This window comes from Euprymna scolopes, chromosome 10 (genome assembly GCF_053919585.1).
Source record: "Euprymna scolopes isolate OS-2025 chromosome 10, ASM5391958v1, whole genome shotgun sequence".
In the NCBI taxonomy this organism is placed as follows: domain Eukaryota; kingdom Metazoa; phylum Mollusca; class Cephalopoda; order Sepiida; family Sepiolidae; genus Euprymna; species Euprymna scolopes.
The window spans coordinates 94,284,181-94,307,082 of NC_136491.1; the positions used below are offsets into that span (position 1 = coordinate 94,284,181).

Here is a 22,902-nt window from a genome sequence, read left to right on the forward strand (position 1 = left end):
ACAACCTCTATAGAGGCTTAGACACAAGGTCAGGTGACGTTTTGAATAACTAACACACTAACAGATGTGCAATCTGGTCTGAGGAGCTGTGTTGGAATTCTCGGTAAGGGCACCTCAGGCGTTTACCAATAAACTAAAAAATTCTCAAAAAGAGAAGGTAAGATTTGGAAGGATGGACCTCCTAGCACTGAACAGAACCTGACAGATGCAAAGACACCTTACTGAGAATTAAACTATTAACCTCAAGAGGACTATTACTTAGGTTGAATAAAGTGATTCATAATGAAATAACTGATAATTAGAAATTACAGGGTGGAATGATAAAAGTATCGCCCTAAAGAAAACAACACTACAGCTTTATTTTAAAACTTTTTTGTTGAAAACATCAATTTATATAACTTGATTATGTAGTAAAGCGGACATCTATTCATTGTAGCCACTTTCAACCCCAATCACTGACTTCACACAGATCTGGAACTGGGAGCATGCCTTTTCCACAAGTATTGATGGGAGCTTGGTGAATACTCGACAGATGGCAACAATCACGCTGGCTTTAGTGTTGTGGGAGGTCATGTTGGTGATGTTCCTGACATATGACCAAACGAAATAGTCCAGGAGGTTCAGATCAGAGGAGGAGGGGGCCAGTGAGAGAAGGGTATAAAGTCATAGCACTCCTTCTCTAGCTAAGCCTAGATCTCTTTGGACTTGCGGGCCGGTACTGAGTCCTGCTGCCACACCCAGTGTCCTCCAGCGGCTACCTGATTGCACCAGAAGATCACCACACTCTTCAGTACATCCAGGTACACTTTGGTGTTGACTTTCAAGCCGACTTTGAAGATGTGAGGTGGCATGATGTGGCCCTCACTTGAAGCCACACCAAAGACCATAACTGTGGCCGGAAACTTTGTTTTCATCATCCTCAGCACGTCCCTGTGATTTTTGTCAATCTAGCGATGAATTTTGAGGGTGCTGACAATGGTCCTGTTGTCATAATCTGGATCGGTAGAGAGCATGTGTTGTACAATGGCGCATCTCTGATTTCGCTCATTGAACATTGTGTCACTTTCAGATATGATAGAAGGCTCCTATTGCACTTGGGATTTGTACACTACTGACCAACTAGTAGATGGTTTGCAACAAAAAAGAAAACTGGTTTTCATAAATTAAAAATGAAATCATATTGTCTTTTCTAAAGCGACAATTCTATCGTTCCACACTGTATATTTTTCCACAAAGAATGCAACAAATTAGATTTTTCTTAGATACCCGGTGCGGAGGGAGTTCCTAAAAAAAAGTATATATTATATTATATATATATAATATATACTTTATATAATATATATCACAGAAGAGATGTTGCGAGTTTGTCTCTGATGTATCGTTATTTTCATGGAAGGTGTTCAACTGAGCTTCAATCTATGGTCCCCCCTCGCCAAACTTTCACAAGAAACACTCGTCTAGCTGTAAACACTATCAATAATTCCCCCCACTCTTTATCTGTGCCTAAACCTAAACGTAGATTCCATGAACAAAACTTCTTTCTTAGAACTGCACGCCTGTGGAATTGTCTTCCGTTTTCCTGCTTTCCGGCTGTACAATATGGTTGTATTCAAGTCTAACGTAAATAAGTTCTTGATGAGCCGTTCTATATAAGTTATCAAATTTACCAAATTTTCATTACTAATGATTACTATATTGTCCAATGTCTTCTGTACACTCTTTAACCCTTATCCTTGAGTGGCCTCTTGGCCTTGATAAGTGGTGATGCCTATGTAAAAAAAAAAAAGGTATCAGAATTCTGAGGTGAATAGGAGCACAAATTAATGAATCCTGTGGTATCCAGTCTTACAAAATATTTTTAGGAGGTGATATCATATAAGACAATCTCAGCCAAAAAGAGAATATCTCAATATACTTGATAGACCAAATGGAATTTATAGTTTTTTTTTTATTTAAATGTCGTCCAGAAAAATCTATTTTTTTCAAAACGGAAAATTATTTTTTGGACAAAGAATAAAATTCTGATATTTTCCTTAACCCATGGATTTTCGATGTAGGTTCATCGCCTCAGAGGAAAGGTCATTAGCAAATATTAGGTCTAATTTGAAATAATTTTGCTCTTAAGTACATACAAAGAAAATTACATTCTTTTAAGGGGCATATATATAAAGAAAATAAAAGAAAAAACAAAGAAAGGATATGAAATTATGGTATCCGGGTGACGTGCTAGCCCTTGTATAGAGTGGGATGATGTGATCAGAGTCCGAGTTTGTTGAATAAATCCACATTGTGGGTAAAATCTAATGGTCCTTAGTGATAATCCTTTGAGTATGGAAGGTCCGAGATATATATAATTATTACTATTATTATTTTAATACCTACAGACACTAGTGTTTCATCCTTTCAGGAATCATCAGTGCAGGGAGTCATGATTACCACTGGTGAGAAAATTCGAACCTAGCCACAAAGCCAGCTCTGATTCCATTAGCAAGGAACAAACTGCACGGCCAATGTTAACATACAGTTGAAATTAACATTTTATATAAAGCATAAATGTCAAGACGGCCGAGAGTGATCTTATGATTATAACATCAATCTGTGCACGTGAGCTCAAGTAACTGACTTATTTCATTTCAACTTAGAGTGCTTGCCAATTAAAGCCGACTGACTTTCTGAATAGGAAGGAACTGACATAATATATATATATATATATATATATATATATATATATATATATAAAGCTGAACGTCTGTGTGTGTGTCAAGTCACGAATAGGCTCCTAATGGGTATGTTTGATCTGGCATAATGATGATTCATTAAAATTGTGGGGTTTGCGTATGCGCCTGGCCCACAAAGTATAGAAATAAAAAAATAAAAAAAAAACGTTTACAAGTGTTTTTGATATAGATGTACATAAGAATACTTTGATAAGTATGTTTTAACTTAAATAGGGATGGTATGATAAAATTGTGCGGTCTGCGTTCGTGCCTGGCCTCCATAGAATGGAAATAGGCACAGACTTTAATAAAGACTTTTCATATCTATCTGCGTAAGTATACTTTGATAATTATGTTTCAGTTTGAAGAAATATGGTATAATAAAATTATGGGGTGTTCGTTCGCACCTGACCTCCATAGAATGGAAATATGTCACAAAGTTTAACAAGGTTTTTTTAATATAGATCCACAGAATATTGTGATAAGTGTTTCAGTGTGAACAAGTATGGTATAATAAATTATGGGGTTTATCTATTTTATTTTTACTTTCATCATATTTTGCTTTGGTTTTGATACCCCTAAATTCAACCCAAATTTACAACCCTTCCTTTTCATAACCTATCATACTTTCATAAATCAGAGTCCATTTTCTGTAGGCTGTTTTTGAACCCAATCAACGACGGGTACTTTTGCTAGTATAATATAAAGCTGAACGTCTGTGGGTGTGTCTGGTCACGAATAGGCTCCTATATGGTTGATTATTATAGAAGACAGATCACATATAATGATAGAAGATGTATCGAGACACAGGAATGAGTATGTTTGATCTGGCATAATGATGATTCATTAAAATTGTGGGGTCTGCGTACGCGCCTGATCCACAAAGTATGGAAATACAAAATTTAAAAATTAAAAAAAAAAAACGTTTACAAGTGTTTTTGATATAGATGTACATAATAATACTTTGATAAATATGTTTTAACTTAAATAGGGATGGTATAATAGAATTGTGGGGTCTGCGTTCGTGTTTGGCCTCCATAGAATGGAAATAGGTACAAACTTTAGTAAAGACTTTTCATATCTATTTGCGTAAGTATACTTTGATAATTATGCTTCAGTTTGAAGAAATATAGTATAATAAAATTATGGGGTGTTAGTTTGTGCCTGACCTCCATAGAATGGAAATATGTCACAAAGTTTAATAAGGTTTTTTAATATAGATCCACAGAATATTGTGATAAGTGTTTCAGTGTGAACAGGTATGGTATAATAAATTATGGGGTTTATCTATTTTATTTTTACTTTTATCATATTTTGCTTTGGTTTTGGTACCCCAAATTCGAAGCTATCTCTTTACAACCCTTCCTTTTCATAACCTTTCATACTTACATAAATCAGTCCATTTTCTGTAGGCTGTTTTGAACCCAGTCAAGGACGGGTACTTTTACTAGTATATATATAAAGAGAGAGAGAGAGAGAGAGAGAGAGAGAGAGAGAGAGAGAGAGAGAGAGAGAGAGAGAAGGAGGGAGGCAGATAGATAGATAGGTATATATATATATATATATATATATATAGAGAGAGAGAGAGAGAGAGAGAGAGAGAATCACAAAATACTAAGGTCTAATGTACAACATGAAAAGAAACTAGAATTAAAAAAAAATCGCCATTGTTCCAGCAATTATAAGAGCAACTGGACTCATGAAAAAATTCAAAACCTACCCAGCAAATATCCCCAATGGATCAAGTGCAAGAAAGATATAAACAATTAGACTTAAAGGGGCGGTTAGAATCTTAAAAAGATCTCTCGGTTGGAATTATGGGATAGTCAGTGAATGTCTTGCATCCACTAGGATGCTCCATCCCAAACAAATACAAAATGATAAGAAAAACAAAGAAAAAAAAGACAGCATTTTTGTTCTAGAACTTTCTGGGTCCAAAAATAGGTTGATAAGAAAAATCAAGTAGATTGTAATCAATTAAAAATATAAAGACGACAAGAGACTAAGAATTAGAATCTTAGAAAGATCTCTCGGTTGGAATTATGGAATAATCAGATAAAGACGACAAGAGACTAAGGGTTTATTTGTCTCTTTTTAATGACATGATGGAAAATGATGAGATGCACAATCAGTTGGTGGATCAAGGAATGTGAGTAACTAATCGCAAACAAAGATGAAATCAAGATGAATTTTTCAACTTCAGAGAACATGACACTATGTGTGTGTGTGTGTGTGTGTGTGTGTGTGTGTGTGTGTGTGTGTGTGTGAAGATAGGACAGCACAAAAAATCAACAAGTACAGCAACTTAAAAGAAAAATACTGAATACGCATGGGGCGAAAAAAGCAGGAAGTCATTCTTTAATTAAACAAACATCATCTAATTCTCTTACCTTGGAGAAACTTCCTGGCAAAATTAGCATTTTCAGAAAGAATTGTCAAAGACAAAACAGGAGGAGGAAGAGGGAGCAAAAAAGAACAAGAAAAGAGAAAAAGATAAAATGAGAGAGAGATAGATAGATAGATAGATAGAGAGAGAGAGAGAGAGAGAGAGAGAGAGAGAGAGAGAGAGAGAGAGAGACAAATAAATGCAGCCAAATAGTGACAAAAACATAAGGAAATAAAACTTTTGCAATTTAGTAGAAATCAGTCTTTTTTTATTTACAAAAAAAAAAAAAAATGTGGAATTCGACCAAAACTTGGAGAACTGGCATGATGGGAAGTTCTAGCGATTTAGACAGAAATATGCTTTTCTTGGATTCAAAAAAAAAAAAAAAAGAAGCTGAATTCCACTAAAAATCTGAGAATTCACGTCACTGTGAATTGAATGTCCATCTCTCACTATATATAAAGCAAATGTTATGTAATGGATGGCTGGGACCATCCGATACATAACTGAAAAGAAAAACTTCTTAAAAAAAAAAGATAAATAATAAAAGATTTGAAAGGTGGCCATCGAATATCGATTGTCCACCAGTCGATGCGGCAAAAATAATTACGTCGTAAACAGAGAAATCGGACGACGATGTTGTGGGGAGACGCATTTTTAGCTGAAACATTCCTTGCACTGCAATGTAAGAACGGAATGTCATATGAAGCTAGCACGAGTTTGGCAACGCACGTGTATAAATAAATTCAATAGTCGGTCAGCTGTCTGGGTCAGATGCAGCAATGCATGTGTACAACGAAAACTGAGAAACATGACCAGGAAATGCGTGATCCATTATCGATAACAGAGTTGATCGACCAGTGGCGTGGAAAATTACTGAGCAAACACACATGCCAATAAAAAGAGGTGATTTTTGGAGTCCAGCAGAGAGAAAGAGAGAGAGAGAAAGAGAGAAGGAGAGAGAGAGAGACGCCGATAGATGAGACGTGCGTTGTCGAGAGCATAACGTTTCCCCCCCTCTTCATCACTGAAACAGAAAAGTAAGCCGCACCGTTAATTTGTGAACTGTTAAAAATCTCTATGTACAGAACGAGAAAAATATTTCTAACACAAAATATATTTTTATACAAAAAGCCAGTGTGTCTTACGTCTTAATTGGAGTGCTGAGTTACGTCTGATTTTTGTGTGCATGTTAATTTTCTTTCAGCCGGCAACGTTGTTATGACAAGCGGTTGACAGCTGACGACAAGTAAGAAAAAAATGCACGGTCAAGGGGGAAATAACTCTGCTGTCTTGGCCGTTACTATGGCACCTAGAGTCCTAAACAAAATAAACGATCAATAAAAGTCGGCTGCTAGGTTTGTTGCAGCGGAGAACTTACTAACTACGACCATTCCCAACCTGGGGTCCTTGCGCAACGTAACACAAATATATCATTCAAACATGGACGTACTTGGCTTTTATATAGATAGAGAATTGCATCAGTAGTGAGATATCTTCTGGAGCGGTAGAAGGATCCCACCAACAAATAGGATATATTTCTTTCTTTCTTGTATATTTTTATTAGATAAATGAAGCCTTAGGAAGGTTCTTTCATCTTTTGTGTTGTATCCAATACAATTCATTCACTTAAATAAGATAAACATGATATAAATGACAGTTTTCCAATGGACACCAGAACAATGACACAACGGAATGCTAAAGACAACAGCAAAATTTCATAACTGCATCAGAACGTTAGAAACGGCATGGTTGGATCTATTGCAGTTCATTACATGTGGGGACACTTTGGTAATTATCTCATAGGTATGAGGTGTATTCTTGAATAAGTTTCACACTCGATGAAACTTAAGCCCTCAGAAATTTTCAGTAAGGTTATCTCAAAGATAATTTCAGAACAATCCCCAGACTATTCTTGAACTGTGGAGAGCCTTTACAGTCTAAATTAATCGCATTTATGTGTGCTTGCAATGCAGAGATGCACATTTAATACATACCATTGAACAACGATAAAACAAAGGCTGTTGGGCATCCGTGATTGAGATTTGGTGGACAAGTAACACATAGAATGAAGTGCATTTGTATGAAATATAGTTCGATGGCAGAAACGATTCTGAATTTTCTTAAGGATTCAGTGGACAGTGCACTGTGTAAGTTAGCAAGGCCCAAAACACTCAAGGATAAAGTGTTAATAAGATTGTCAGCTGGACTACGAACAACACCATGAGAGGATTGAAAAAGATGGACTGAATGAAGACAATTTGACTACATAAGCAGAATCGGAATGGTAGAGGTCAATCGAGGTCAGTTGAGGTCAGTTGAAAACAGAAACACAGAGAGCATGAGTAAGCAGATTTTCTTTATAAATCATGGAGAATATAAAGTGGACTCTGGGTTTACTTTCGGCAGCCTCGTAACTCTTGCTTCCCTTATTTTGTCCTTTAGTCCTCACATTCCATGAGCGATATTTCTGACAAGGGAAGACGAATTGCTGTTTTCTGGGTTGGAATCTGTTCATATAAAATTTATTGCTGGCTAGTTTTTGACCTTGAAATGGGATTTTTTAGCCCTTACATCAAGTGGCTTCATGCTTTGATTTGGGGCAATTTCTATTGGAAAGAAATAAAACGTTTGAAATACACAAGAAGAAGAATAAAGGGAGACAGATCAACTCTACACACCGGCACTGCTTCTACAGAACATTGAAAAATGAAAAGCCATAGCAATTGCCATTTATATGGCAGTAAAAGGCTTGTTTCCCCACAAGAGCAAAGTTAGACATAAGGTCAGTTTTTAATGCGTGTAAAATTCAGCTCCCCAAAAAGGTACACTCTGGATTGGAACAAAAATTTAAATTACTTTAGTTTTAACTAACTGACTGAGGACAGAATAGACTAAGTGTAGCATTCAGAACAGATACTACACTTTAATTCTAGTAGTGACATGGCAACATAGACAGAAAGAAATAGACATACTCAAGCGATCTCTATGTGCTGTGTCGCTCACATTAAACAATAGCTGACTCAGGTCACAGAATCATCCCCCTCCCCCCGATTGCTCATCGAAAGTGAAGATTGAAGAAAAGAGTAGGTGCCGCAGGATTTACGAGACTGCTGAAAGTACATTCACAATGCATTTTTTACTCTTGGAATATATCATTGTGAAAAAACCAAGACTGTTGGACATCCCTAATTGAAACATGGTGGACAAGTCAGGCATAGATTGAAGTTCATTTGGTTTACATGCATTCAAATTTCTCTTTATGTTAGTTGTGTCTCACTTTTTTCTTTTGAAAGTCTTTAGAAAATTCATATTATTTGGGGTATTTGGACTGATTTTGCATGTTATTCACACAACGTTTCGGCTGATGTAACTGCCAACCTTTTTTAGATGCATTTTGTTGGACTCAGGAATCTGTACCTTGAACTCATTAATCACTTTTATTTGTTGTGCTATTGATTAATGCGTCTGAAACGTGAAAAATAACATCCAAGATGAGAATAGTAGTCCGAATAATTCAGATAAAACTAATCATTAGGGCTATAACAAGATATTCTTTTCATTATTTTGACTCTCGAGTATATATAAGTTAATATCTTATATGTTGTTAGATAGAGTGATGTTGTTCTCGATTGATTAACTGTGTCTAACTGTGTCGGATATATACTCGAGAGTCAAAACAATGATAAGAATATTCTCTTGTCACACCCCTACTAATCATCAATTCTTATCTAAAAAATTCCGAAACATTTTAAAAAAAAAGTTACTGACTCCATAGATGATTTCATATTCTTGGAGTTGTTTTTGTTTTTTATTTTTACTGTGGTTCGTATGTATGAAAAAGAATTAATTGACAAGGGGAGGTAACTTAATAAAGTTTGACTGGATTATCTCTCTTTTACTGCTGAAATTTTAAGGAGACACTGTATAATTTTTGTTTTTGTTTTTCTTTATAATTAGAGGTTCATATATACTGCTGATATCTTAAGTTTAATTTATTAACTTACCTCGCCTTATCAACCAAAACAGATTTTTTTTCATACATACGAAATCACGGCGAACAAAACAAAAACAATTCCAAGAATACGAAACCATCTATGGAGCCAGTAACATTTCTCTTTTCTTTTCTAAGATGCCTGACGAAGGTCGGAGGCTACACCGACCAAAACGTTGCCCGAATAACACTCAAGATGAGAACAATAGTCCGATAAAAACAAATAATACAATCAATCAGCGCTCATCTAAAAAATTGAGAAGTGTAATATCTTTAGAAAAAGATTGCAAATTTGTATCGAGTATACGATGTAAACACCTACCTTTATCAGTGAAACAAAGTACTGCTTATCTTCACGGGTGCCGTTCCTGCTAGGATCTGCTGGATATTCCCAATCTAAATCCAAACCATCAAAGTTGTATTTCCGTAAGAAGGGAATGGTTGATTTGATGAAAGTTAATCGGGTCTCGGGTGATTTGGCCATATCGGTAAATGGCTCTGCTCCAAAGTTCCATCCTCCAACAGACAGATAAGTTTTGAGTTTCGGATGTTGACTTTTCAGGGCATTAAATTTAGAATACCTGAAGAGTAGAGGGCGATATAAGAAGATGTTCAGGAGAATAGACTAACAGCAAAAGGTATATCTATACTCATTTATGCCACTTCTAAAATGTGTATGAATGAAGGTTTCCACACGCACGCACATATTTGAAGTGTCTAATAAGATCTCCTTGGTATGGCTAACCCACATTGGCTTTTTCGAGGAATAGTACACCTTCTCCAAGTAATGTCACTACTAAGCTGGATACTCCACCAGACTAGATGAATTTATATCCTAAAATCAAGTAAAATCAAGAGACCACAAGAAAGATATACTATAACATATTCAAAAAGTCAATTGTGGAGAGGAAAATTATGTTCTAAACTTCTTTACTAACACAGTGTTTGAGATAACTTTAATGAAATATTTGATTATCAATGTATCTCTTGTGCAGATCAAGTGTCAGCCTAGGAGAGGACCCCCTCCCTTGGGTATATATATATATATATATATATATATATATATATATATATATATATATATATAAAAGTGAATGTGTCTGTGTGTATCTGTGTCTGTGTGTGTAGCTGTGTACATTTCCCTACGCAATAACTCTGTCAATTTTTAGTCTAAAGATTTGAAATTTGATATACAGGGTACTGAGATTTGAGAAAATCGATGTGATCGGTTTTTGGCCAGAAATTTGGCGATTAAGGGGTCAAAGTTCAACGATTTGACCTTTGAGAACTCTACCAAACTCCTCCGACAATTTTGGGTCTATGCACTTGAAATTTTAGATATAGGTTCCTTGGACATAGATCTAACTTAATAACTTAATTCGAGCCCAAAACAATAAATTTTAAGGGGTTATAATAGGGGTCAAAGTTTAAAAAAATTTACCCCTGCGGCCTCTTCCAAATTACTCAGACAATTTCTGGTCTAAATATTTGAAATTTTACATAAAGGGTATTCAGAGATAGGGCAAGCTTTTTCATCAGTTTGGGTCGAAAATTTTTAGTTACCAATATATAAATGTATGTATGTCTGTTTGTATGTCTGCCTTAAACTTTCAATAGAGGCGACGGATTTTACCAAGATCAGTATCGTTTTAAAGTTTGACCTTTTATACGACAAATATCGAAAAATTGGCTAAAAACATTATTATCTTCCCCTTCAACGAGGCACTTTTCTACAGGAGGAGGTCACTGTTTTCGCCAATATTTTTGAAAGTTATCCTCTCCTTTATATTATCTAGCCTTAATTTTAAAAAATGACGCTTCCGGTTTGGCGGTGGTTGTAACAGCATAAACGTTAGGGTCTACCCCGTTCTTTTCCTTCTTTGTGGTACGGGTTCGAGCCTGCCTTCCTACTACCACTTTTTTTTTGTTGCTCAACATACACATCGAAACACCCGGGCAACGCCGGGCTGAAATCCTAGTATATATATAAATAAGAGTGAACGTGTCTGTGTGTGTGTCTGTGTACATTTCCCTATGCAATAACTCTGTCAATTTTAAGTCTACAGACTCGAAATTTGATATAGAGGGTACTGAGATTTAGAAAAATCTTTGTGATCGGTTTTCGGCCAGAAATTTGGCTGTTAAGGGGTCAAAGTTCAACGATTTGACCTTTAAGAACTCTACCAAACTCCTCCGACAATTTTGGGTCTAAACACTTGAAATTTTAGATATAGGTTCCTCGGACATGGATCTAACTTAATAACTTGATTTGAGTTCAAAAAACTAAATGTTAAGGAATCATAATAGGGGTGAAAGTTAAAAAAAATTGACCGCTTTTTTTTTTACTCAACATACATCTCCAAATTATAAATTATAAATTTACTACTTTCTACTGCTGCTACTACTACTACTACTACTACTACTACTACTACTACTACTGCTACTACTACTACTACTACTAGTAGTGATATTATTAGTAATAGTAAGAATAAGAAAGTAATAATAATGTTAATGATAATATTAATCTTGAGAAAAATATAATATAAATTATAATGATACTACCGATAGTAATAATAGTAAAAAAAATATATAATAATCATAGCAATAACTGTAACAGTAAAACAGTAAACGTAATGATAGTAATAATAGAAGAAAAAAGACTACTACTACTACTACTACTACTACTACTACTACTACTACTACTAATAATAATAATAATAATAATAATAATAATAATAATAAATAAAAATAATAATATAAACAAAAATATTAAGAATTGTAATTAGAATATAAAAAGAATTCATGTTATTTCTCATATTTTTACTAATAATGTGTTATTATTATTGTTGTTGTTGCTGTTACTAATAATGAATCAAAATAATAATATAAACAAAAATAATAAGAATATAATACGTTATGCCTTGCTTCGCCATGTTTAATAAATAAAGGGAGACAATTCAATTTGAATCACCGAGATCCAAATCTGTCTTGTAATAGCGACGATTGACCTATTATTCACTTCTGCACCAAATCGCAAAGAAAAAACTGATTTGATATATATATATATATATATATATATATATATATATATATATATATATATATATATATATATATATAGTCATCGACATACTGTCCTGTTTTGCTGTATCACAACTCATCAGTGCCGCTAGACTAGCACCTCTCTCAAGCCGAGGATTGAACCTAGAATCATCGCATTGACAGTCAGCAGTTCTACCGATCGACCCCCGGGAGCGGCGCCCATAAATTATCTCGCCAAATGTCTATTTAAACAAACGTTTGTCCACTACTTTTTCTGTGCTCTAACTGCTTGTTTATAAACAAACAATGAGCATAAACTACTTGATCAATTTATCTGACTTTCGGAATATGACATTTTCGCGTTACATTAGCTAAAGATTTTTCTGTATTTTTTTAAAAATTAGGTTGAACTCCGGACTTGCACTGATATTTTTTATTGTATACTTACATCCCTTTCTGGAAAGGTGAATCCTCGTCATTGAATTCGAAGGCTTTGATGGCATGGCGTTTATTCATAATTGCAAAGGCAAATGCTGCATGTGTACACAATGAGATATCCATGTGTTCCACCGTATATTTCATGTCACCTAGTCGATATTGTGCCCAGTTTGTGTAGTAGCACCAGATCCGATTACCTGGAGGAATATCTGAAAATAAAAGATCCCAAATGCAACCGTGCTATTATTGACGTCCATTCCAAGTGTTAGGGAATAGGAGAGGAAGAGAAAAAGAAATATAACAAAAAAAAAAAAAGGAAAGAAAAAAAAAAGAAATTAGTTTATCAGCAGAACAATGGCAAGAAAACAAAAGAAGGTGAATAGGATTGTTAATCAAGGTGCGGCAATAACGGAAACAAAATGACAAAAAAAGTAGAGGTCAATATATTTGGAGTCAATTTACGGGTAGTTTAAGGAGCGCTAATGGATTTTGCGACATTTCACGACAGTTAGGGACAGTAGTGAACAATTTTATGTTTGCAACGGTTGACGGTAGTTACAGATGGGGACAGTTGTAAGTTTTATGACCTCGGTATTTATAAAAAAAGAGGATTAGGGGTGGTAAAGGATGCCATAGAGGTCACAACAAAGAATACATGAAATGAATAACGTTGGAAGTGTGTAGATTCTGACTCCATATAATTAAAGACAAACGAATATTGAAGGTTGAGAACCGATTTTATTCACTACTAACAACTTGTATTAGAAGAGGCAAAGTGTTCGTAGGATGGAATGTGATTTAACGAAGAATGGATTGCTCGATGGAGATATTTGACAGTTTGTATTACGGTGAAATGTTCGTAGAATGTTTGCAGGTATGTACGATTTAACAAGGAATGAATGTTCGTAAAATGTTTGTAGGTATGAATGAATTGACAAGGAATGAATGTTCGTAAAATGTTTGTAGGTATGAATGAATTGACAAGGAATGAATGTTCGTAAAATGTAACTTATCTTTTGGACGATGGAGATGGTTAGAGTAGGCCGGTCATCCTGCTGTCGGTGATGCGTGTTCTGGCTTGTAACTGGAAAGCGGGTAATTTCATCAACAGCTAGCAGCCCGGCGTCTTCGTCTTCTTTTTCCTCCTCTCTTCTTTGGTTTGTATGAATTAGGCAGTGTTTAGAATTGAAGGCGTTTGGCCCATAACATGAGAGCGTAATCGGCTTCAGTTCACTGGTGCCTATTTCTTTTCTTCTTCATTATGTCTCTTCAGGTTTGGTGACAGAATCTGACGCAGCGAGGCGAGTTCTCTTCTCTTCATAGGTCGGGTGGGAGAATCTGTCCGTGCGTTCACTGACGCAGCAGGGCGAATTTCCCTCAAATCTCTCGTTTTATAGTCGCAAAAAAGTAAAATGCAGAGTGTGTCTCAAAGCAGATCGAGATGAGCTGATGACAACTGTCGGACAGTAGGCGTAGATAAAAATTTTGAATTAACAGATACAACTGTTTTTAGCACACGTTAAAGATGCAGAAATATTTTATCAAAATAAAGAAGAAAAATGCGATTCAAATTTTTTTTCTTTCGAAAAAAAAAAGAAAAAAAAAAGAAATTAAATCGTATTTTTCTTTTAAAGTTGAAATCTTTCTTATTAATTTCGGTCCGCAACAGACCCATTTTTAAAGAGTGAAAAGTGTAAAAGACTAGGATATAAAAACCCTAACTCGCTACAAGAAAACATAATGAAACGAATTGAATGAAGGAAACTAAGAACTCAAATGCTGGAATAAAATAAACATGTCGTTTATTTTCTGTTGAGAAATGAAAGTCTTGGGTGTACACGTGTTCATTCAGCCGTTGACGACTACGCGCATGGAAGGAAAGGAGAATGCAATAGAGAATCGCGAAGTGGCAAGCCGGCCTGTAGAAAGAGAGGGTTAAGCTCAGTAGAGCGTCACGCACATGTCTGTGTTGGTGGTCCAAAACCGAAGGGGAGATAAAGTGAGAAAGTCAATCCAGGTTATGGAGATAGAAAGCGTATAAAGTGTATGTACTGTTTGTTGGCTTTTTGTCCCACATAGTAGCAAGTGGTGTGAGGCACGCGCGTGCGTGCGCATGCCGAAAAGGCACGCTGTCGGTCTGTAGACCGCACAGCTCGAAAGCTGGTCCTAAAAAGGGAGAAGCTGCTTTTTGCTCTTGCTTTTATAGGTGTTTCCGGTGGTCTTTTGCGCATGTGTGGATTTCCTTTGAAAGGGGAAGTGACGTTGTCCATGCGTGCTTACGTGTGCGCGTGTGTGAGTACATGTGTGTACGATAGTGTGTGTGTGTATGTATATACACGTGAATGTGAATGTATATACGCGAACGTGAATATATGTACGTGTGTGGACGTGCACGTATGTTTGTGTGCGCGTATGTATATGACAAGTAATATAGCTTGAAATGTGAACGCGTGTTTTTGTGTGAGACTAGAAAAGGCTCGCGCAAAAGTTTCTACTGCCTCTTTTTTTCCCTTGCAAGTAGACGTAGAGAATCGACGGTAACACACACACACACACACACACACACACACACACACACTGCAACTGAAATTTACACATTGTGTTGGAGTTCGTGTTTTGGTGTTTTATTTTATTTTACTTTTTCATAGTTGTGAACCTGCACGCCTTCTTCGGCAGCTGCCGATGTGAGAGAAGAGAAGACTGAGGAAAAGAAGTCTATGGCAGACAACATTGTCATCGACGATGTTGTCAAACGGGGTAAAATATGTCATCACTAGCGCTGTGACAACAGCATATTCTTTTCATTGTTTTAACTCTTGAATATATATCTGTTAATATCTTATATGTATTTGTATAGACTGATATGGTTCTCGGTTGATTAACTGTGTCTGTGTCGGATATATACTCGAGAGTCAAAAGAATAAAAAGAATATGCTGTTGTCACAACCCTAGTCACCTTCATATTATTCGCAATTGAATTTTGAGTGTCGTCTGCACTGGGGATTGGACCTTTAACCGAGTGTAGTTTGGAACTGAATTTTTTATAGATGGTTTATTTTCCCTCTCTTCAGATATATATATATATATATATATATATATATATATATATATATATATATATATAGTTATGTTTTATCTCGCTGTCTCATCTATGATTGCCATACAATGAGCTGCAGTGCTTGTGCAGTTTAACGGGTTTTTGAACAGATGCATCTTTTTTTTTACAGAAATTGCTTCAGATTAGGTATGAAGCCACTTAATGTATAGAACTAACAAATAGGTAAAAACTAATCAACACTAAGTATTAAATGGATAGCTTCTGACCAGAGCAAACAGCAATTCCCTCCTTTTGTCAGAAACATTGCTTATAGAATGTGAGAACTAAAGGACAAAATAAAGGAAGAGAGAGAGAGAGTTCAGGTAAAAACGCTATTACATGATTACGTGTCATTTCAAAATTAGTATAAATTCCAAAAAATTACAAAAAACGATTCACTAGAAAAATAATTAAAAAGTAAAAATAGAATTTATAGAATTATAAATTTTTTATAGAATTATAAAGTTTTATGGAATTATCAAGTTTTATCATAGGTTTAATAAAGTATTAAAGTCGTGGAGTTCTTAAAATCTCATTATTTATAACAAACTGATTTATTTCTCTTGCTTTTCTTAAAATTCACTATAGAAAAAATACAAAATGTCTGACTGCTAGTCTCTACGATTTTTTTCTGAAAAATAACACATCTACTTGATTATTTTTCGTAATATTTGGAATTTATACCAATTTTGAAATGACGCATAAATATGTAATAGTGTCTTCACCTTAAATACATTTGTTCGAAAAACCAGTATACCGCACAAGCACCTAATCTTCTTTTTCACGCAGTTTTTCTTCAAGATTTTATTTGGAGAGTATGGACATAGGAAAGAGAGACTAATGTCATCTTAGCTAATTGTTTAATTTTAACCTTAATTTCCTAGTTACTAAAATAAGTGATGCAAATAGACAGAAGCCTTGAGGAAACGTTTTGCTTAAATTATTTCTACACTATTGGTGGTGTCTTATTCGCACGGCTTCTATGGAGAGACTGATTTGAAAAAAAAATCTTTGTTTCTCACTGTTCTAAAACGTGACATCATTCTTTATCATCTTTCTGTTTTCTTTATGGAGATTGTCCTCTTGCTCTCTGCCTCAACTTTACGTCACCCGTCTTTCATTAAACCCTGGGAATGATTTTGTCTTACAGATCTGGGTTATCATGCACTCAGTGTGACCCTTGTGAAAATTCGATACTAATTAACTTAATCGTCACCGGAAATTGGGATCGCTGAGAGGTTGGTTTATTGAAAATTGCTTAGGCCGTGGAAATGGACGTCACATGACCGTAAGAGATAGGGTGATTAAAGAAAAGTTGCTACTAGTTGTCCATCTTTTGAACCAGACAAAAGCAACTTTATCAATGCAAATTTGTGTAAAAAGAAAGACAAATGCTAACAAACAAAGCAAATAAAAAAAATAAAAAAAACAGCGTCAAAATCAAAACAAAGTAGTGTTCTCACAGGGGGGAAAAAATGAAACAACTTTCAAGGGAACAATAACACTTGTTGTATCTTGTTATTATGAAAAATATTTACTTTTTGATGAAGAAAATGGACGAAGAAAAAATACTTTCACCATTTTTTTTTCTTTGTCAGGAGAAAGTTAAATTTTTTTTTTTTTGAGAATTAAAAAAAAACAAACTCATTTTAAAATTCAGTCATTTTCAGATAAACTGAACTAAAGATTTGAAAGAATATAAACAACGAAACACTTTTAAATATCCTAACCTGATGAAACGCATTTTCGTTTAAATCAATTGCCAAAACCTTTCCATCTTCTACGAAAAATTTTCCGTTGCATAAAATCCATTAACGATTCAATCAATTTATCAATCAAGTTATAATTTAACTTGTGGTCTGCTGCTCTTGCCTTCTGATTGGATAAGCGTTTCAGCATCTTTCTACTGAATAATACAATTAAAGAGAGTGGGTTTACTTTCAACAAAACTCTCACTTCTTTTATTTTATCCATTAGTTTTCACACGAGGGTTGTTTCTGACAAAAAGGACAGGATTGATGTCTTTTTTTTGGGGGGGGTCGGGGGTCGAAATCTAACCATCTAGCATTTATCACTGGTTTTTTGACCTTGATTGATTTTAGTTATGTTTTGTTTCAGCTCTTTTCATCATTGAATGGCTCCATGCCTTGTCTGGAGCGATTTCCATAAGCAATAATGATTTTGATCACTCTCGGTCTTTCTTCACCCATTGGTCATTGATCTTAAACAAAGATAAGATTGAATAAATGACCGCATCAGTTTTGATTTGAGTTAATCCTTTTAAAATTATGAATCAGAAGCTTTGATTACAGAACGACATTGTCTCAGTCTACAAGGATCAATAAAAGTTTGTGGAGTTTAAAATTTTGGTGAGCATTACAGCAATCTGGTTACTGCATGTACGACACAAGGTTGAGAACTCGACAGTCATAATTTATAACCAAATAAAAAGTTCGTGAACAACCAACATCTTGTATTATTTGGATTATTAGGACTATTCTTCTCATCTTAAGTTTTATTTTCGCGACATCTCGGTTGATGTAACCTTCGACCTTTTTCAGGTGTATCTTGTTGAACTCGAAATCTTTCTGTTGAACCCTGTAATCTGCACGTAATTTCGAATGGAATTCATTATTTAATCAACATGGGATAACATGCTCTTATTCCGTCAGCCATGAATAGGTAGAAGTCCAAAGTAATTCATAATTAAATTAAAAAAAATTTTTTTTCTAAAAAAAAAAAAAAAGATACAATTGCAAATTATTTAGGACTTCTATCCAGTCATGGCTGATGGATCAAGTGCATAGATTAAACAAAAAGTTCAGTTCAAAATTCCGTACATACAGGATGGAACGATAAAATTGTAGCCCTAAAAAAGACGCCATTATTCCATTTCCTTTTGATGAAAACCGGTTTTCGTTTTTTTTTGTTGCAGACCATCTGCTAGTTGGCTAGTTGTGTACAAATTCTAGGAGCGATAGGAGCCTTCTATCATGTCTGAAAAAGAACCCAATATTCAACAAGCGAGATCGGAGATGCAGTGCTGTGCAACTCATGCTCTCTACTGATCCAAGTTATGACAACAGGACCATTGCCAGCACCTTCACATGGTTATGGTCTTTGGTGTGGTTTCAAATGAGGGCCACATCATGCCACCTCACATCTTAGAAGTCGGCTTGAAAGTCAACACCAAAGTGTACCTAGATGTGCTGAAGAATGTGGTGATCCCCTGGTGAAATCAAATGACCTCTGGCAGACCCTGGGTGTGGCAGCAGAACTCGGTGCTGGCCTATAAGTCCAAAGAGACCCAGGCTTGGCTTTAGAAGGAATGCTACGACTTTGTACCCTTCTCTCACTGGCTTCCACCTCCTTCCTCGACCTGAACCTGCGGAACTACTTTGTTTGATCATACATCGAGAACATCACCAACATGACCTCTCACAACACCAAAGACAGGATGATCGCCGCTATCCTCCAAACAGTATTTGCTGAAATACTGCTCTCAGTTCCGGACCCGTAGTAGGGCGGTGATTGAGGCTGAGAGCAGGTAAATTGAATAGATGTCAGCTCTACTGTATAATCAAGTTACCTGAATTGATGTTTCCGATAAAAGTTTTAAAATAAAGCTGTAGTGTTGTTTTCTTTAGGGCAAAAACTTTATCGTTCCACTCTGTATACTTTAGTTTGGCATAAATATTCTCGAGTTCAATAAGATACACCCGAAGAAGGTCGGAATTTACATCGACAGAAACGTTGAGATGAGAATAGTAGTCCAAATAATCCAAATAACACAAAATTATCAATCCTCATCTCAAAAATTCAGAAACAACGAACATTTTATTATACAGAAGATCAATCAGAAATACCAAAATTAAACACTCACCTTCTAGATCTAACTTAACACACTTTTAATTTGATCTAATGGATACGCTTAGACTATGGAATCAGACATGCTAAGTTAAAATACTAACAGATCAAATGTATTTATTTTTACAATAATACTGTTAAGGAAGGTATAAGCTAATACTCCCATCCCAACAGCTATGGACAAAAATAGCAACGTGTTCAAGGAATTGTAATGTTCCAGCATAAAATAATATAAAATGGGTTGATATGCCATGGAACAGACTAAACCAATCTGTAGAATCGTGGTAACATTTCAATTAAACAAGTAGTGTTGTGGTTTTTAAAGAGTCGAAAATAAATAAGACAACAAGGTGGTAAAGTTAACAAGAATATGTATTTACACTAAGTACAGAAGTAATGGATTGCTAGAGACTGCACCTGTTTTGGTTATAGTGACAAGTTTTATGTAGATTCTCTAATATTTATTTTTATAGGGAACACACGCACACACACATCTCTCTCTCTCTTTATATATATATATATACTTGTTTATTGTTATATAAACATGCTCACATCCCGCTGCTACAAATAGCCACTTGTTTCAATCAAACAACAGATATCATCAGGCAGCGACTTGACTATTCAAAAGTTCAATGAATAAGGTTATTTGTAGCAGCGGGATGTGAGCATGTTTATATAACAATAAACAAGTATTATCAGCTCTTTTTATTGAGCACTATCTAACAACCTCGTTGAATTCATTACTTTTGAATATAAAAAAACCCGAGTATATATATATATATATATATATATATATATATATATATATATATATATATATAATGGAACTACATAAAATCTAATAGAGAGATACAAGATTTCATTTATCAGTTTTCAATATTTACTTCAACAGTATTCAGTATGTCAGTAGGGCTGTAGTAATTTATGAAAATATATGGCAATTAAGCTACACAGTATCTTCAACGTTTAATCTCCCATAAGGAATCATCAGGCTATATATAATGCTTGGAATTCGTGTTACCATGTGTTTATATATGCTGTAGTCGTGACTCCCTGCACTGGTGATTCCCGAAAGGATGAAACACTAGTGTCTGTAGATATTTAAATTATTATAGTAGTATATATATATATATATATATATATATATATATATATATATATATATATATATATATATATATATAAATACCCGTTCACATACACTTTTCATACGATGTTAGTTGTATAGGACGCGTTGCTTGTCACATTGTATAATGTAGAACTGGATAAAAATATAAGAATTTAAAAAAAAATCGAGGTATAGCCAATGGATTGCGCCGTAGTCCATATGATTAGGTCGCACACTTTAGGAGTGCGACAGCCTGGGTTCGCGCCTGTGTTGGAGCACGTCACTGATGAGATGCAGTACATCGAAACCCACTTTGAGTCTGGCGTTGTCTGTTGTCGATGCAATTGCTCGATTCTATCTAATTCTGAGTTCTAACTTTATCGGGAAAAGTGTATGTGAACGGGTATTTAAATATCTATCTATAATCTCCCCTTAATGTCTAATATATATATATATGAACAAATGATTAATTAATTTTATTTTACTTGTAAATATTAACTCTTTAATATTTATAATATTTTAAGTTTACCATTTTGATTACCTTGGTATACTTAGCTACTAACCAATCAGATTGATTGTTATTCTCGCCGTCAGTTTAATGTATTCATCAGCCAATGTAGTAGGACATGCATTAATTTGCATATCAGTGAGGCTTCATATCAAAATGATGTAATAAAAAACCTGAAGTCAGGATGGCAGGGTGTCGAGTTTTTAGAACCGAACTGAACAAGTCAGAATTTACAATGTCGTACAAATGCTGACAAGAATTTTTTAAATTATAAGCTATCTCAGCGTAAAATATAAAGTTGATCTGACTGAGATAAAAGTGGTATTTTTGAAAGTTGAAAGCATCGAAAAAATGGAAATATTAAACAAGTTGCGCCGAATTTTAAAAAATTTAAAATGTCGAGAAATGGAAAGTTTAAATGTAATCCGATTCAGTCGTTTTTCTAATCGTCGTCACATAATAGAGAATTACGATTCGATTGACTTTTTGTGTTTAGGAAGCTATTAAAGTCTAGCAGTGTTTGGGAAGCTAGCACAGCAGTTTTTTTGATAGGCTAATAAAGTCTAGCAGTGTTTGAGAAGCAAGTAGTGTCTGGCAATGTTTTGAGAAGCAAATAGTACCTAGCAGTGTTTTTAGAGACTAATAGTGTCTAGTAGTGTTCTGAGAGGCTAGTAGTGTCTAGCAGTCTTTTGAGAAGCTAGTAGTGTCTAGCAGTGTTTTGCAAGGCTAGTAGTGTCTAGCAGGGTTTTAAAGACTAGTAGTGTCTAACAGGAGTTTTAGAGGCTAGTAGAGTCTATCAGTGTTTTTAGGGGCTAAAAGTGTCTATCAGTGTTCTGTGAGGCTAGTAGTGTCTAGCAGTATTTGGAGAAGCTAATAGTGTCTAGCAGTGTTTGGAGAAGCTAGTAGTGTCTAGCAATATTTTGAAAGGTTAGTAATCTCTAGCAGTGTTCTGAGAGTCTAGTAGAGTCTAGCAGTGTTCTGAGAGGCTAGTAGTGTCTAGCAATATTTTGAGAAGCTAGTAGTGTTTAGCATTGTTTTGAGAGGCTAGTAAAGTCTAACAGGTTTTTTAGAGTCTAGTAGTGTCAAACAGTGTTTTAAGAGGCTAGTAGTGCCTAGCAGTGTTTTGAGAGTCTAGTAGTGTCTTGTAGTGTTTCGAAAAGCTAGTAGTTTTTAGCAGTGTTTCGAGAGGCTAGTAGTGTCTAGCAGTGTTTTTAGAGGCTAGTAGAGTCTAGCCGTGTTCTTAGAGTCTAGTAGTGTCTAGCAGTGTTTTGAGAGCCTTGTAGTGTCTAGCAGTGTTTTTAGAGGCTAATAGTGTTTATCAGTGTTCTAAGAGGCTAGTTATGTCTAGCAGTATTTTGAGAAGCTAGTACTGTCTAGCAGTGTTTTAAGAGGCTAGTAGTGTCTAGCAGTGTTCTGAGAGGCTAGTAGTGTCTAGTAGTATTTTGAGATTCTAGTAGTGTCTAGCAGTGTTTTGAGAAGCTAGTAGTATCAAGCCATGTTTTGAAATGTTAGTAATTTCTAGCAGTGTTTTGGGAGGCTAGTAGTGTCTAGCAGGGTTTTTAAAGGCTAGTAGTGTCTAGGAATGTTTAAAGATGCTAGTAGAGTCTAGCAGTGTTCTGAAAGTCTACAAGAGTCTAGCAGTATTTTGAAAGTCTAGTAGTGTCTTGCAGTGTACTTAGAGGCTAGTAAAGTCTAGCAGTGGTTTTAGAGGCTAATAGTGTCTAGCAGTGTTTTAAGAGGCTAGT

General features: G+C 35.2%; 1 protein-coding gene across 2 annotated transcripts in view; it reads right to left on the bottom strand.

Moving 5' to 3' along the window:
• LOC145286145 (chitinase-3-like protein 1) overlaps positions 1-22,902 on the bottom strand; it is a 68,219-nt gene that overhangs the window by 33,162 nt on the left and 12,155 nt on the right. For both annotated transcript variants that reach the window (XM_080134874.1, XM_080134873.1), the window contains exons 3-4: positions 12,588-12,786; positions 9,420-9,678 (exon numbers count right to left, since the gene is read on the bottom strand). In XM_080134874.1, coding sequence (XP_079991000.1) covers positions 9,420-9,678; positions 12,588-12,786 — 458 coding nt within the window. The remainder of the gene's footprint in view (positions 1-9,419; positions 9,679-12,587; positions 12,787-22,902) is intronic.